The following is a 15,453-nucleotide window of genomic DNA, read 5'->3' on the forward strand; positions in this document are numbered from 1 at the left end:
TAAATATAACGTTTTAATTTGCCCTTCATTTCTACATTAAAATTTATAAAATAGAAGTAATTGCAGAGCTTTTTCTAATGCAAAAACCTTTTCATTAGGAATGACTTTAATGTAATTTTAAAATGTCAAAGAAACATCATATTTTTGATGAATATAAATTTAAGTTTGGAATACAGAAATTAATCTTTAAGTTTTCAGTTTATTGAAGAGTTTATCTAGTTTATTGAGAGTTTATCAGCTGGCAAGTATGATTCCAATTATACCAGAAATATTTACGAATGTGGGCTGAGCTTGCTAATTATTTTTGCTAGAGGGGATTAAAAGGTCTGTTCTAAACTTAAAAAAACTACCAGAAAGGAGGATGAATCACAGAATCACAGAATCACAGAATTTCTAGGTTGGAAGAGACCTCAAGATCATCGAGTCCAACCTCTAACCTAACACTAACAGTACCCACTAAACCATATCCCTAAGCTCTACATCCAAACGTCTTTTGAAGACTTCCAGGGATGGTGACTCCACCACCTCCCTGGGCAGCCTGTTCCAGTGCCTAACAACCCTTTCAGTAAAGAAGTTCTTCCTAACATCTAACCTAAAAGAGATATAACCTATGAGATAGTTTCCTTCTCTTTTAATAATCAAATATCCAATTCAGGGCCAAGACAAGTTGACTTTAGCAGCTTTTGCTATTTGTTCATTCAATGAATATTTAGCTACTTTGTTGTTCAAACAAGGATTCTCTATTATCTTCAAAGAGGATGATGTCCTACCTGGAAACATCTCAAAACTGTGCGATGTTGCATACACACTAAGGAACCAGAGAAGCAAACTGATTTAAAATAGGGAATTTAATCTGTGTTACTCATCTGTTTTGGAAAAGTCACTACCACTTGGTAATACATTCTCTAAAAAATTGTATTGTTTGGAAGTACACAATGCATATTGCTTGGAGCAGTTCTGTGTTGTACACGTCACATATTCAATGACCATTTATACAAATTTTCTAAGCCCTGAGTTCAAGAACTTTACCTAAAAACTAAACACATATCCCAGTCATTGTTCTAATAAATGCTCATTATTTATACCAAATGGATCAGGATATATTTTCACTTGCCAGTTCTCTCTTACAATTTACTTAATGATGTATTTATAGAAAACAGCCATTAGTTCTTACATTTTGTTTTAAAAAACAGGCTTTTTCTGTGGGGATGGATTCTCTATTTCATTAATAGAGCTCTATTATTAGGGGCAGGTTACGAATGAAATTAAACAAGTTCTTTTTGAAACGTTGTGTAACTTCTTCAATCAGCTTATTCTTTCAGTGCTATGGCATAGTCTCCTCTCTAATTTTTGCATTAAACTCTTCTTCCCTGGAATAACTAATGCTTTCCAATAACTTTTCAACTCATTGAATGTCAGAAAGAAAGAAAAAAAAAAGCAGACCTGACAAAGACTGGAAGCTGGCAATAAAACAATAATTAAAATAACTGAAAAAGTCGCTGTAAATAAAATCAAGTGGGAAAACAATGTTAATTTATTAACAGTACAATGAATTCTTAACAGACCTGAGTTCTGGCAATAGATCCATAAAAATATCAGCTCAAATTCACTTTCTGTCCCCCCAAGAAAAAAAATAATCAAATCAAACCCCAGTATTTATAAAGAAGTGAATAGTTAAAGCACAGTACAGCATGCCATTCTGTTAATCCATTATTTATTTAGTCACATCTTGAATCTGACATGTAGTTCTGGTCCAGTACTCACCTTTTTGTCCAACACAAGAAGAGTCCATCAAACAAAGCCCTTCACAAGACATGATCTAAGCCAAAAATTAAGGTAGTTCTTCACATAATGGATGAAAGAACCCTGAAATTCCCTGCCAAAGATGTGGCAGGTGCTAAAAGTTCACATTTGCTCTGTGGAAACTACACGCATATTTGTCAGAACAATGGAATGGGATCTAAAAAGACAAACTACTTTAGACAGGAAGCTTCCTGAGCTGAAGGTAACTGGAGACTGGAACAACATAAAAGTAGTAAATATCATATCTAATTGTTCTGTTCCTGCCTGTCCTTGTCAATGTTTGAAAGAAGGTATTGATTTATAGGATCTGAATCTTAACAGTTGGTCTTACCAATCATATTCATAGAATCATAGAATATCCAAGTTGGAAGGGACTCACAAGGATCATTAAATCCAACTTCTGGGTTCCCAAAAGATCACCCAAAAAACTCAGGTCTGAGAGTGTTGTCCAAATGCTTATTGAACTCCAACAACTCTAGTGTATGAATAGTGCTTCTAGCTCAAGGTTTCTAAGGCTCATTCTTAGGATTAATTTACCCAAACACTTCTTAAAGGCACGGAACTTTTCAGCTTCTGTTACCTAAAACTAGAGAATTCCCAAGCTGCATCTCCCATACACTTACATACACTTCCCAAAAGTTTAAGAACAGCAGTATGCTCTCAGGACTTCCAGCTGAAATTATGTGAAGAAGAAAGCCAGAAATAATTGCAAAATTTAACAAAAAACTTTATATTAATCATTTAATATTTAATATTTAATATTAAATATCTCTAATATTTAAGAGATATTAGAGTTAAAAACCTCAGGAAATAAGAATCTAATTATTTCTATGATGTTCTTATGCCTTCTATGTGTCTTATTTTAGGCTTTTTTTCAGTTGTCTTAGAGTCTTTTTTCTAATCAGATGTATTAGCTTGTGGCAGTGATTAGTGATTTTCTTCCTTCTAATCCTTTCTAACATCTTTTGCCTTACACTGAAATGGAGAAGGTCTTTTTTCATTGCTCTTCAGGAAAAAGATCTTCTGCAACTCAATCAAAACATGAGAATAGTAAAGAAAGAATCAGAAGTGATGACTTTAGCATCCTCTCAATGACAGTCAGCAAGAGTCTGGTATGCTTTTTGACTACTAATAAATTATAAATGTGCTGTACTGTTATCAAATGTTCTCTAACTAAAGTTTAAGAAACAAGCAACAAAAAATGGAGCTAACAGCCAGTGGGAAGAATATTTTAAGTTACAACTATTAAGTTAATATTCTGTGTTTTCAGTGTAAGCAGCACTATAAGGGACAAAGTCTCAAAGGACACACTGTATGGCTCTTCAACTTAATCTACCACTGCATCTTCCTTTTTTTTCTTGAGCAAGCTGTGAATATTATTCAACAGAGACTTAACCTTTTCACACAAGCATTCTCATATATCCACACTAAGATCCTCATTGTTTTAACACGGGAAATAAACTTAGGCATTTTTTCAAGCCAGTGAATACTACTTCCTGATTTCTGTTCTAAGACTGGTAATCAAATATACACATTCAGAATATATGAAAAATTAATATTATAATACCAGATACCATCCCTAAACTAGAGGCACCTGAAGAGCCATGGTTAAATGAGCTTGACAGTCACAGTTTCTATTTCCAAAAACCCATGAACAAGATCACTATTGACCTATATTTCTACCTGCAGAAAACTAAAAAGCACCTACTATCACCTACTATCTTAAATAAAAAACCTTTCCTTAATCATTTCTGCAAGGCATTCTATTCCTTTTATCAAACCAGAAGCCTCTGGCTTGGGGAAGGAGATGAAGGGCAGCCAGAAGTTAGGAGCAAGCCAAGTACTGGGCATGGTGACATAGATAACAAGCTAAAAATTGTTAAAGGTTTCCCCATTTTTAACAAGAAAATGCAGTTCCTTAATGATCTTTGAAGGAAGCTTGATGAGTCCTCCATAGAAATGACTTAACTAAATTATATATTAACAATTACAAAGTCCTGTCATCATAATGAACACTAATATGTTGTTCATTCTCCGAGTTCTAGCTTGTTTCAGAGACCAAATACCGGGTATCCCTGGGCTTTAGAAGTGAATGCTTTCTGATTCACAACAACTGAATTTGCATGAATCCTGAAGAAGAAATGACACTTTGCAGATACAAAGTAGGTCCTACTTACGTATTTTAAGTAGGTTCTTAAAGAGAAAACACTGCTGGATAATAAAAACCTTTTTCACATAGCACATAAGATTATTATAAAATTTAATGTATTTGCGACCTACTGTCAAGCATAGCATACCAAAATACGCTTTCAGAACAGAACGTATCCTTTCACAGAACAGGCAGATCACATAAGAGGTATCCTGAGTTATAAAACAGCTTTGTTATCTAATCACACACAACTCTTGATGGAACAACTGTCTGAAATTGAATTAATGGTTTCAGGCATGCACAAAGGCCTATTGCCAAACTGAACAAACTGCAAGTACAAGAGGAGCACTTTCTACCACTGTTGGTTAGAAGAGCGACCTCTAGTCACTTGCACAGTTCAGCACATGATATTCATTGGACAGTATTATAGAAACTTAGAGCTGGCAAAAAAAAAATAAATATCTTGATTCATAAAGGCAAGGAGCAAGCACAGTGAAAAAATATGTTCTAAAGGAAAGCCTGGACGAATTTGGCTTTTTACCTCATTACTCACCACATGTAGTTACTACTAAGGGAAGCACTGAAACTCCCTAAATGTATGACAGCAAAACCGAAAGAAGACATAGATATTCTTACTATATATCAAACTCACCAGGGGCAATGCATGGGAACAAAAGCCAGATGAGCTGATCAATGAGGCTCAAAATGCTCAGGCAGATGGTTAAGATGAATTGCAAGCTAAGAGCTCTCTTGCCTATTTAGACCACAAACACCGCTCTTGCGTTAGGGAATAGGGCATGAGTATGTGCATATAAAGAAATGCTGTTCAGAATAAAAAGCCTCTGATTCCAAGTGTTTCACAGTGTTTCTGTGCATACATTACCCTAAGACGTAGCAGCAGTAGGAAGGAATATACTCACTTTCTTTTACTGCTAATTTTTCTCTGCCAGCAACAGAGCCATTCACAGTAAATAATTTGTTAGAGGAAACAGAGACAAAAGAATGATATATTTTCAAAATGCAACAGGAATTATTGCAGAGATGAAATAACAACACCAAATTGATATTCCAGTGAAACATACAGAACTTGATATAACTTCAAAATGTAGGGCATTCATCTGCCACTTAAAACAAAAGAAAACAAAAACTATTTTGCTCTCAAACAGGAAAGAGGTTGAATTAACACTTGTAACAAACATTAGCAGAAAGGTATCTGTAACATTTTCTTATTTTCACACTTCCTTTAATTAAAAACAATGTATCTTTAAGACACCAGGAATAAATAAAATAGTCTATTTTCAGCTTTCCATCACTAAAATGACTGCATGGAGTTATCAATTACTTAAGTAACACACATGCATTATTCCTTAATTTGGTTAACCAACTAAGAAATTCTTCACCTTAGTAGAACTATACACATTAATGCCACAGAAGTAGATCTATAACCATTAATCTTTTAACCCATTCATTAATATTGACTCTGCTGGAACATTCCTAATACTATTATTATCGTCTCTTCAGTTATTCAGTAATATTTATTTAGATATCAGAATTATAGGTTTTAGTTTTGTTCTTAAAATCCCTTCATTTATACTGCTGAAAAGTAGTAATATAAGTGCAAACATACATAAGAAAAAAAGGGTTTCAGTAGTGTTTGTTTGTTTCCTACAACAAAAATATTAAGAAGTTTGAAAAAAAATAATTATCATAAAGTTCTAAATAGAATAATACTGATAAAATAGGAAGGAGTTATAAAACAGTATTACAAGTTTGTTTTCCGTTACAGTTATACTTTACAGCTATTACTTACTAATACAAAAGCATAAAAAGAGAAGGAACTAAAAAATAAGAGCACAGAAACCATATGTTGAGTTTTTAAAGAAGCATTAGAGCAGAGGAGTAGCATGGATACAGAGCATAAGAACCCACAGAAGAGTTTGAGGTAATGGAACTTCTGTCTGGACCACTAGGAAATTCTGGCGATGTGATTTATCACTGTAACTTCTCTGTGTTACCATAAATGTGATGTAGAACAGCAAGAAGGTAAGTTTTCCAGCTACGAACTGTTAGCCAGCTACTGCTGTCCTGATATAGAAATACCACCCTTTTGAGTAGTACAAGTCTTCAGTAGTCACTAACAAAGTCACAATATTCCAAGTTATGCTGCCTATGCTCTAGAACTTCAATCTTGCATTTCAACAAATGATTTCAACAATCATTTCAGCACTACCTTAATTACAATAAATTTCTACAGTAGAAGCAAATGGGTATAACTTTTACTTCATGTAAGGCCATAAATTCTATACCACATTTTTGAATTCAAACCAAAACCTTACATGGTGTAAATTGTCCCTTCCTATTATAAAGAACAGGAAGTGGAAAAACATTTTGTGGCATGTGTCTTGCTACTGAGTAAGTACAAAGTCTCCCTCTTCAGAACATTCTCTAGTTTTATTAGAAAATGAACTGATGCTAATTACATAACCAGTCTAACACTTGCATCACAGAAGTATGTACGTAGAAAGAAAACTTACTAGGTGATTTCTCTTCTTCTTCTCTAGGCTCTACTTTTTCTGCTTTTGGTGGACCTTTGATTTTGTATATTAACGAACGGAGTTTGCCAGTCAAGGTGGAATCTTCCTCTTCCTCTTCTTCCTCTTCTAGTGGAATACCTTAATAGATAATAAAAATGATCAGAAACAAACCTTAAGCTTTGAAGATGAACTTCTTCAATATTTAAACTACCCCAAAATATCTACAGGACAACCTTTTAACCAGCAAATTTCACACAGGAAAAATAATGTTTTAAGTGCCAAATAGGTGGCAATATGACTCAAAGTCGTATTTGATTAAATATGTGATTCTCTAGCTTATATTCTGCAGTATGAAATAAATAAAAGATTGTATCCTACAATATAGTACAACTTTTCAGTTGAGATATTTAGCAGTCATACATAAACATATTATCTGAAATTAAAACTGGAAGAAGGCAGGAGTTTGTAGATAACACTAGTTATAAAATTTTTCATTAAAACAAATAAAGAGATGTATCTGAAGAGATGTAGTTCTACAAATAGTTTACTACAGTTCAATACGTTGCTTCATAACTATTCAAACCTTTTTTCAGATCTTTTACACCTCTTAGTGATGATCAGATACCACGTGTTATGAGCAATAGAACAGAACGTCTAAGCAGGTTCCATTCAGACCAGAACTGATTGAGCAAAGCTCAAATCGAAGTTTTTGCTGTTTGGCTGTTGGTCAAAGTAAGAGTGATTCTTAGCACTGAGAAAAAGAAAAGATTTCCAGATACTAAAGAGGTACAAGCTGGACAAGAGGAAAAAGATTTAATTTAGGAGGGTATAACTTGTATTACAAAAAGAAACTAATAAAAGAAAAAACAACTGAAATCTGGTATCCGGTTGGAGAAAGCATGCAACTAGCAGCTAACAAAGAGGAAAGTTTTAAATTAGTGACTAAGTGACTAGGAAGAAAAAATTCAGAGGCAGTAGGAGAGAACGAGAGAACCAGAAGCTGAAATGTAAGATGATATAAGGACTTTGAGGAATGAGAAAAGTAAGACTGGCTTGGCAAAATGAAAAGCTACATACAGTTCGTGTCCAGAAGGAGTAAGAATGGGAAGTATAGCCAGTAAGGAGACAGAAGAGAAAGAAGAAAAGGATATTTAGTAATGCAAGAGACTGGCACCGAAAAACCTAACCTAGGCCCTGGAAGCGAAAGGAACTGAGAGGATAACTCCTGAAAATCTGAAATGAACAAACAAGAAGAAATACACTCAGATGATGAGTTAAGACAGTGGCAGAGCAGAGGAAGCAGGGTCTCATTCACCTCTCCAGATCAGATGTCATTCATGCTCCATCTTCTTAGAGCTGCGTTCAGAAGCTGACCTAATAACCATTGTTATTCACTAATCACTTAATTCAAGTGGCAGAGGTCTGTGCACTGGAACATATAGTTCCAACCCAGCAGATGAAACAGACAAGTGTCGGTTTGATATTATGCAATAAAATCTGCTTTATGTTGTTTTGTTTTCAGTCAAGAAATTACACACAAGAAACATGATGAGAATTATTATTTTGCTGGCAACACTAAGAACTCACAGTTTGAATCTACTAGGATTCAGGCTGCCTTAGTAACTTTAATTCAGAGTATTTGTGTATATTCATTATGAGGCAGCTTTTAATTACTTGATTGCATACATATTTTTCCATTTAGATTCCAAAGTATACTTAGTATTAAAAAGCTGTTTATATATTCCAAGCACAACTCAGTTTGATCTGCAGCTTACATTGCTTAGTACTGATTTTCAGAACTGTCAGGACAGATTATGAAGGGCATTTATTTGTGGTGACCACCTATGCTAAATTTGTACAAAGTAATGAATATGACTTTGTTTAGGATCCAGAGGATCATTAAAATGTTTTAATTATTAGGCTGTTTTCTCTATCTTCAATTCTCTATCTCAGTCAACATACAAATTAATAATGTAATAAACAAGAGTACATGATAAAATAAATAAATAAATATATAGCTAAATAAATAAATACCCTTCCCCCAAACATCAATCCTTAATCACTAGGGTTCTAGGGTTTCACCTTCTGAAAAGATGAAGACTGACCAGGAGCTAAAGTAACTCAATAGTAATATCAGCAATGAGACTTCAATATAACAAGTATGTTACAGAGTAAGATAATTCCAACTAAGCTGAGGTCTCTATAGTCTTCATCTTGGAGTACTCAGAGAACTCTGAGATGCCAGGTAACCTTTGAAAAACAGAGATGAGCTCAACTGCTGAGTGACTGAACAATAAAGATCACATATTTGTGAAGGTATTGTGAAGAATGAAGAGTAGCCAGGAGGATATGGACTATTCACTTTAATGCTTGGAAAAAAATGCCAGAAAGAAAAAAAGTTTTTATCATGCACTTAGAATAAAGGATGAATGACAATCAACACAGGATTGTCAAGAACAAATTGCATTAAACCAATCTAAATTCTACCTAGAATGTAGTAGCTAGCCTAACAGATATAAAACTTGATTTTAAGGACTTAATACAAACCCACACAGTATTCTCCTAAACAAGTTAATGAAACACAACCCATTGACCCATCTTAGGTTGGGTTCTAAGGTAGTTGAAAAATGGTAATAGGAATCATGGAATCACAGCTTGGTACTGTGAAGGTTGCTGGAGATTTTACCAGGATACCCAGAAAGACAAGCACAAGATCATAGCAGAAGCCTTGACAATACAAGCACATAATCAAGGATACAAACTGAAATCACAAACTGTTAATTACTGGTCACTAGAATAATGTAATTCTATGAACTGGGTAAAACTGATTTTAGGGATAACCTGTGAAGAATGAACTAACAGAGTGTATTAGCATACATTTAAAAAGTGGCCTCAAGCAAACCAAGGGAGGAGAAAGAAACCATTACTATGGTTTATTATAACCGTTATTATGGTATTATCCTGGTGAAAAACTTGAGATGCTGTCAATTCATTTTAATGATTCTGTTCCCTTCTTGAACTAGATTTACGTCATCAACCATAGAGCCAAGAAAGGCACTGGTAGAGTAACTGTAACACTAAGGGGGCAGAAAGGAAAAAGTCTGTGTGTATCAGTTTTAACTGCCTAATTATTGGGAACGAGAAGTAACAATTGGCTGATGTTGCTAAATGCTAGTAATGGACTAGTAATTCCATGATTGCCTTGATTAGACTAAGATCTCAAGAGACTTAAAATATTTTTGGTATTGCATATAACGTGATTCTTTAATGCACATGCAATTCTATAACCCACAAAGTATAATTAAATATATAAATAAATAAATATAAATACATATATATATATATAATAAATAAGAAATAAATAATATAAATAAATAATAAATAAATAAATAATAAATAAATAATATAAATAAATAAATATATAAATATATAAAGTCTGTCAGGAAAATCACCATGTAAACAGTAATAAATCTAACACATACAAAAATTGTTTGTTTGTTTGTTTTTTATAATTGATCTGATCTTTTTGATGACAAGTGTTAAAAAGACAAATAAAAGTACATCTTGTCACTCACCACAGTGAATTAGAAGATCATCATGGAAGTCGTACAGCTCATCCCGAATCTCTTCTGGACAGGGACAATCCTCTCCCAGTTGAAAATTCAGCAGCATATTAATCTTTAAGGGAATTAAAACATATTTAAGGTAATGACATAGGCTGAATAGAGGCTTCCTAGCTATACTTTACATGTTTATAATAAAATTAGCATAAAATATAAATTTCTAACACACCTCATGGAAATACTAAAGCAATGTTCCTTTGTAAGTTTTAATTAAGAGTAATGTAAATATCCTTAATAATAAAAAATATTCTCTATTATATAGAGATATATAATATAGATTATATAGATAGAAAAGACTAAACATTTCCAACATAGTGGTGTCAACACAACACTAACTACAAGTTGGTACAACACAGCAACTAAAACTATCACATTTTCTTTTTCTTGTAGCTCTGGCTGAATCTCAGCTCCTCAGCATTGGATGACAATGTTCAAATTTTCCATACGTTTGAGAAACCCTAAGCCAACTTTGGCCTAGAGTTTGAGTTCTGAGTACAAGTATAAGCATTTTGACATTCCGTATTTTGTGGCATCTTAATAAATTTTATCTCTAATTCACTTTTGGTTCTCTAGTAGTTCTCATGTTAGTTTAGAAGTCATGGATAAACAAGATTCTTATTGCAAAGCACTTTTTTTTTTTTTTTAATCTTTAGATTTAAACTTTTGTTTAATATTACCTGTTCTTGTGGAGGAGACCGAAATTCTTTAGTCTTCTTGGCAGTCAAAGCTGCAGACATGTTCAAGGCTTGCATGAGTTCATTATACCTGTATTTCTGATTATACTGCAATTTTGATACATAACGGTCTGCAAATGATACAATTGCTTCCACTCTATGTTGCAGCTCACAGTCACAGAAATAATTGAGTAAATGGCACATCTAGCATAGAAAAAACACAGGTTAAGTTCAACATTTTAACATCTTAAACCCTAACAGGGGAAAAACTACAGTGGATAGTTTTAAATTGTTTGTTACAATGAGAGACTTTTTTTTTTTCCAAATGGAAACATTCTTTTTAAAAATTATTTTAATGGTGTAAAATTAAAATTCTTTTATGGTGTAAAGGTGACAGATGTACACAGTTTTATTATGCTGATCAATACTATGTTGTATTTACACAACGCTTCACTCCATGTTCCCAAAACACTTAGAAATATTAATTCTCTTTTAAAATACACCTCAGAAAGTAAGTGTCTGAATATCTATTTTGAGTAAGAAAGAATTGCAGCATCATCAAATTTGGTTATTAATGTGAGGCCACATGGCAGACCGGAATGAAAACGTTAGGGATTTCAAATATTATAAACTAAAGAACAGACATAAGGTACTACCTTTTTCTCATCAATAGTATAGCACATGTAATGCATTTATATTAAATGGTCACCTGAAGCTTAACAGATTCTGGTAATCTTGTCTGCAACAAGCCTGTTGTAGGAGCTTTGGTTTCTTTTATTGCTTTTTCTCCAGCTTCTACAGCTTTTTCTTCAACTTGTGTAACTTCTTCCTTTTCTGTACCCTCTTCTGTTTCTTCCTTGTGATCTCCAAATACATTTGGATCAATGAGGATTAACACCTGCTTCACATCATCATCATCAAAAACCCCCATTATGAGCAGTGTTGCTATTAGTTTAAGAACAGGAACAAACTGGAATGCAATGTGTCCTCCAACAGGGTCTCGTATATGAGTACCACTACACTGTACTGCCTCTGTTAGCATACTTATGGCTTTGGATTTAAGTGTATCAAGGGGTATCTCTGGACTGGATGTCTGATGTTCTTCACTGGTCACAATAAAGCAAGGAGTAGAAAAATGAAAGCTTGGTTTCAGACAAGTGCTAAGCCCTACTCCAGGTAAACCATGCTTCTTTGTTTCATCAGGATATAATCTAATAGTTCGAGTTTCCTCTGTAACTGGAATGATAAATTCATTGTTCATCATGAGCTTGGCTTGCTTGGCATGCTCCAAATGTATACTAATCAACAAGTCATAGAATCCAGAACGTAGGAGTCCAGGTAAATATTGATTATCTATTGTGTAAAATAACTGAGATACATCCACATGGCTACAAAGTGCATAAGCAACTCTAGTGTTACCTAGAGCACAAACTGAGCTATAGAGTTTTAAAGTGTGATAGTGAAACTTCATCAAATCTTCTTGTTCACATAGTTCCAAAATATCGACACATCTGTTAAGCAATAAAGAAACAGAGCACTGGTCAATTTAATGAATTAAAAAATAAAAATAATTATAATTTCTGCACATTTTAGTCAGTTCTTGTTTAAACTGTTAATATTAAGATTGTTAACGACTAACCTTAGCACGTGTATCACCACACCACAGCAAACAGTGGTAATAAAACAATAAGACTATTTAAAATTAACACTCCATAGAAAAGAGGAGGAAAAAAAATCCACCATATATAAGCTTCCTTGGAAGCTATAATAAATTGCATGTTTGTTTTTAAAAGCGGTGTGTTTGGAGTGCTGAAACTCTAGAGACTACACTAATTTTTCACACAAAACAGTATTTTTTTGCTTTACTTTTAAAATTTAGTTTTATTAACGCTAAATAAAATCGTTTATTAAATTGCAAAAACAAATTGCAAAATAATTGCTAAATGTATATTTTTTTAAAATTGGCTTCCTGCTACACTTTTGATTATAATTTTTGTCACTGATTGCAATATTTGATATTTGGATACATTTTTATTATCATTGCTATGAAGATAAAATAATGAAAATCTAAGAAAGTTGAGATCTTGTCAGTAAGAACACAAAAGTAACTCAGGCAAATTGTGAGCAGATGGAGCAGGAATGGATTACATGGTTTTAACATATAAAGAAACAGCACCTGAGAAAACTTCTGTTTAAAGATCTAGAGATTTAACAGATTATTTTAAAATTTAAAGGAAATCAAATAGTTGTTTTCTCTTATGTATGCAAGCATTGTCACATGACATTAAAATTATTCAGCCTCTTTTACCTACTTAAGTTTCACAAATACAATATTATAGTAGATAAGATGAAAAATTCTAAAAAACTCTAATGTTAAGATCCTCCAAGGCATGCTTAACTAATATCCATACATCAGCTAGTTAATCCAATACATTTCCTACACATCAAGACACCGTAGTTCCTTCCAAATGTACCTGTTTTCCTCTGGGATATGAAGTGCCATCATCTGCAGAGGTTCCAAACACTGCACAACCCATCCATGACGTTCACTGACACGCTCAGTTTCCACTTTGAGAAAGCTGTTAGGCATCCTGCTCCATAAAACAGGTGTAATTGTTTGCACATCAAGGCGAGGGGGGCACTGAGGAATAGGATTTCTTTCCTCACTTTTAAAAATTGCTGCTGATAAAGGCATGGTATTCTGAAACAAAGTATATCAGAGTTATTTTTGTGACATGTAATTATGAATAAACTCATAATACCAAAAGGTAGTGTAATCTATTAATAGCAAAGAACTCATAGAAATATATGAGTTATTGCAACAAACATTAAAAAAGCATAAGGAGTGATAAACATCAAGGGTATTCTCCCCAGATATCTTTGGTTTATTCTGACAAATGCAGCTTCAATTTGTTGAACAATTACCTTCATATAAGAAGTATACAGAAGTAATTTGTTAACATTTTAGTCTAATAAAATATGTTGTCACAAATTCAATCTTTCTAAACAAATACAATTCAGCAGGAATTTCTGTAGCAATAAACAGATTTAGATGAGAATCTTTATAAAAAATAGTTAATACCTTTAATTTACCAAGTTCAAACTGAACCAAGTTAGTGCTTGTAGGCTGTACAAAAGTTGCTGGAAAAAGTTTTGTGTTGGGTTCAACCTAGAAGACAAATGAGATTAAAAAAACTAAAAAGACAAGAAGAATCTCCTCTCAGAATGTGCTATGATATATATATATATATATATATATATATATATATATATATAATCTACTTTATATTGTATTATTGAATAATTGCAGACACTGTATGAAAGCGATGACCAGTGTCTACCTGCGGTTTACCTTTAATAAAGTAAAGCATTTGCCGAGTTATCTTTATAGGTCCACCTACCCTACAGGCAGGTACCTTTGCTGTGTTATGTGGTGCTACACCTGTAACAAGAACTTTTATAACACTTCGTGTTGATTCATGTTGATTAGGACAAGAGGGAATGGCCTCAAGTTGCACCAGGGAGGTTCAGGTTGGAAATCAGGAGACATTTCTTCTCAGAAAGAGTAGTCAGACATTGGAATGGGTTGCCCGGGGAGGTGGTAGAGTTCTTGGGTGTATTTAAGGAAAGTTTAGACGTGGTGCTTAGGGACATGGCTTAATGGGTGACATTGGTGGTAGGTGGATGGTTGGACTAGATAATCTTGGAGGGCTTTTCCAACCTTAATGATTCTATGATTCTACTCAAACGTATCGAAATTCAGCACTCGCATTCAAAAACAGCTAATTAAAAATGGAGCTCTCTCCGCTTTACAGCTACATACTTTGGCTCTCACTCTAGAAAATGCACCCCTAATACAGACTGAGGGTAGAATATAACTTTTTGGAACACCACACATCTTTTCTTTCACATTTTATGCTGTACAAAATAATTTACTACAAAAAAAGCTTGGAAAAAAATTTTGAATAGAAAGGGAATCAGGGGTACATAATAAGAGGGTGAAAGTGAATCATTTTGTGAGGATAGTTAGCCTTCTTCATATTAAAATTAGTGAATTAGTGTATTTTTTTTAAAAAAGATCTCAAAGATTTCTTTATTTCCACATTTAGCAATTGTTTCCAGTCTTAAAAATCATGATGTATCACAATGAATCACAGTGCTGCAGATTTAGAAGTGATTAGTTGTTGTACTGTGTTTTGTTCTGACAACTACATTATCTTAATTTCCCCATTATATAATGTAGGAAAACACGTTATTGTCACATTACTAGTGTTAAGATTTCAAAACAAGGAAAAGCAATCCTTATAATAGCATCAAAATGACCTGTTATTAGATAACTTCCTGAAAGTCTGGTAATACCTGATAACAAGTGCCAAGCTCTTTTCCATTGGCTGTGAATGACAACATTCCAGTAGCTAGGTCAACAAAGCATCCAATTTCTAAATCAACATTGCTACGACCTGATCTCTGGGAATTAGAAGTTATATCTCCTCCCCAAACCATATAGCAATTACTGCGCTTCACACTGTAAGAACAGCAAGAACAAAAAACACATATTACATGTCACATTGAACTTAACAACATTCATTACGATTCACTTTTCAACAGTGTCAGTTAGAGATCCTTAAAGGTGCTTGTGCTATCAGTTTTGTTTTCTCATCAATTTTTCT

At 33.6% G+C, this 15,453-nt stretch overlaps 1 protein-coding gene across 13 annotated transcripts in view; it reads right to left on the reverse strand.

Annotated features, from left to right (window-relative positions):
- Nucleotides 1-15,453, reverse strand: part of RYR3 (ryanodine receptor 3) — a 222,397-nt gene that overhangs the window by 97,517 nt on the left and 109,427 nt on the right. For all 13 annotated transcript variants that reach the window (XM_068684285.1, XM_068684283.1, XM_068684279.1 and 10 more), the window contains exons 32-38: nucleotides 15,143-15,308; nucleotides 13,866-13,952; nucleotides 13,258-13,484; nucleotides 11,493-12,294; nucleotides 10,787-10,987; nucleotides 10,062-10,164; nucleotides 6,487-6,624 (exon numbers count right to left, since the gene is read on the reverse strand). In XM_068684285.1, coding sequence (XP_068540386.1) covers nucleotides 6,487-6,624; nucleotides 10,062-10,164; nucleotides 10,787-10,987; nucleotides 11,493-12,294; nucleotides 13,258-13,484; nucleotides 13,866-13,952; nucleotides 15,143-15,308 — 1,724 coding nt within the window. The remainder of the gene's footprint in view (nucleotides 1-6,486; nucleotides 6,625-10,061; nucleotides 10,165-10,786; nucleotides 10,988-11,492; nucleotides 12,295-13,257; nucleotides 13,485-13,865; nucleotides 13,953-15,142; nucleotides 15,309-15,453) is intronic.

Source organism: Anas acuta, chromosome 5 (genome assembly GCF_963932015.1).
Source record: "Anas acuta chromosome 5, bAnaAcu1.1, whole genome shotgun sequence".
Taxonomy (NCBI): Eukaryota; Metazoa; Chordata; class Aves; order Anseriformes; family Anatidae; genus Anas; species Anas acuta.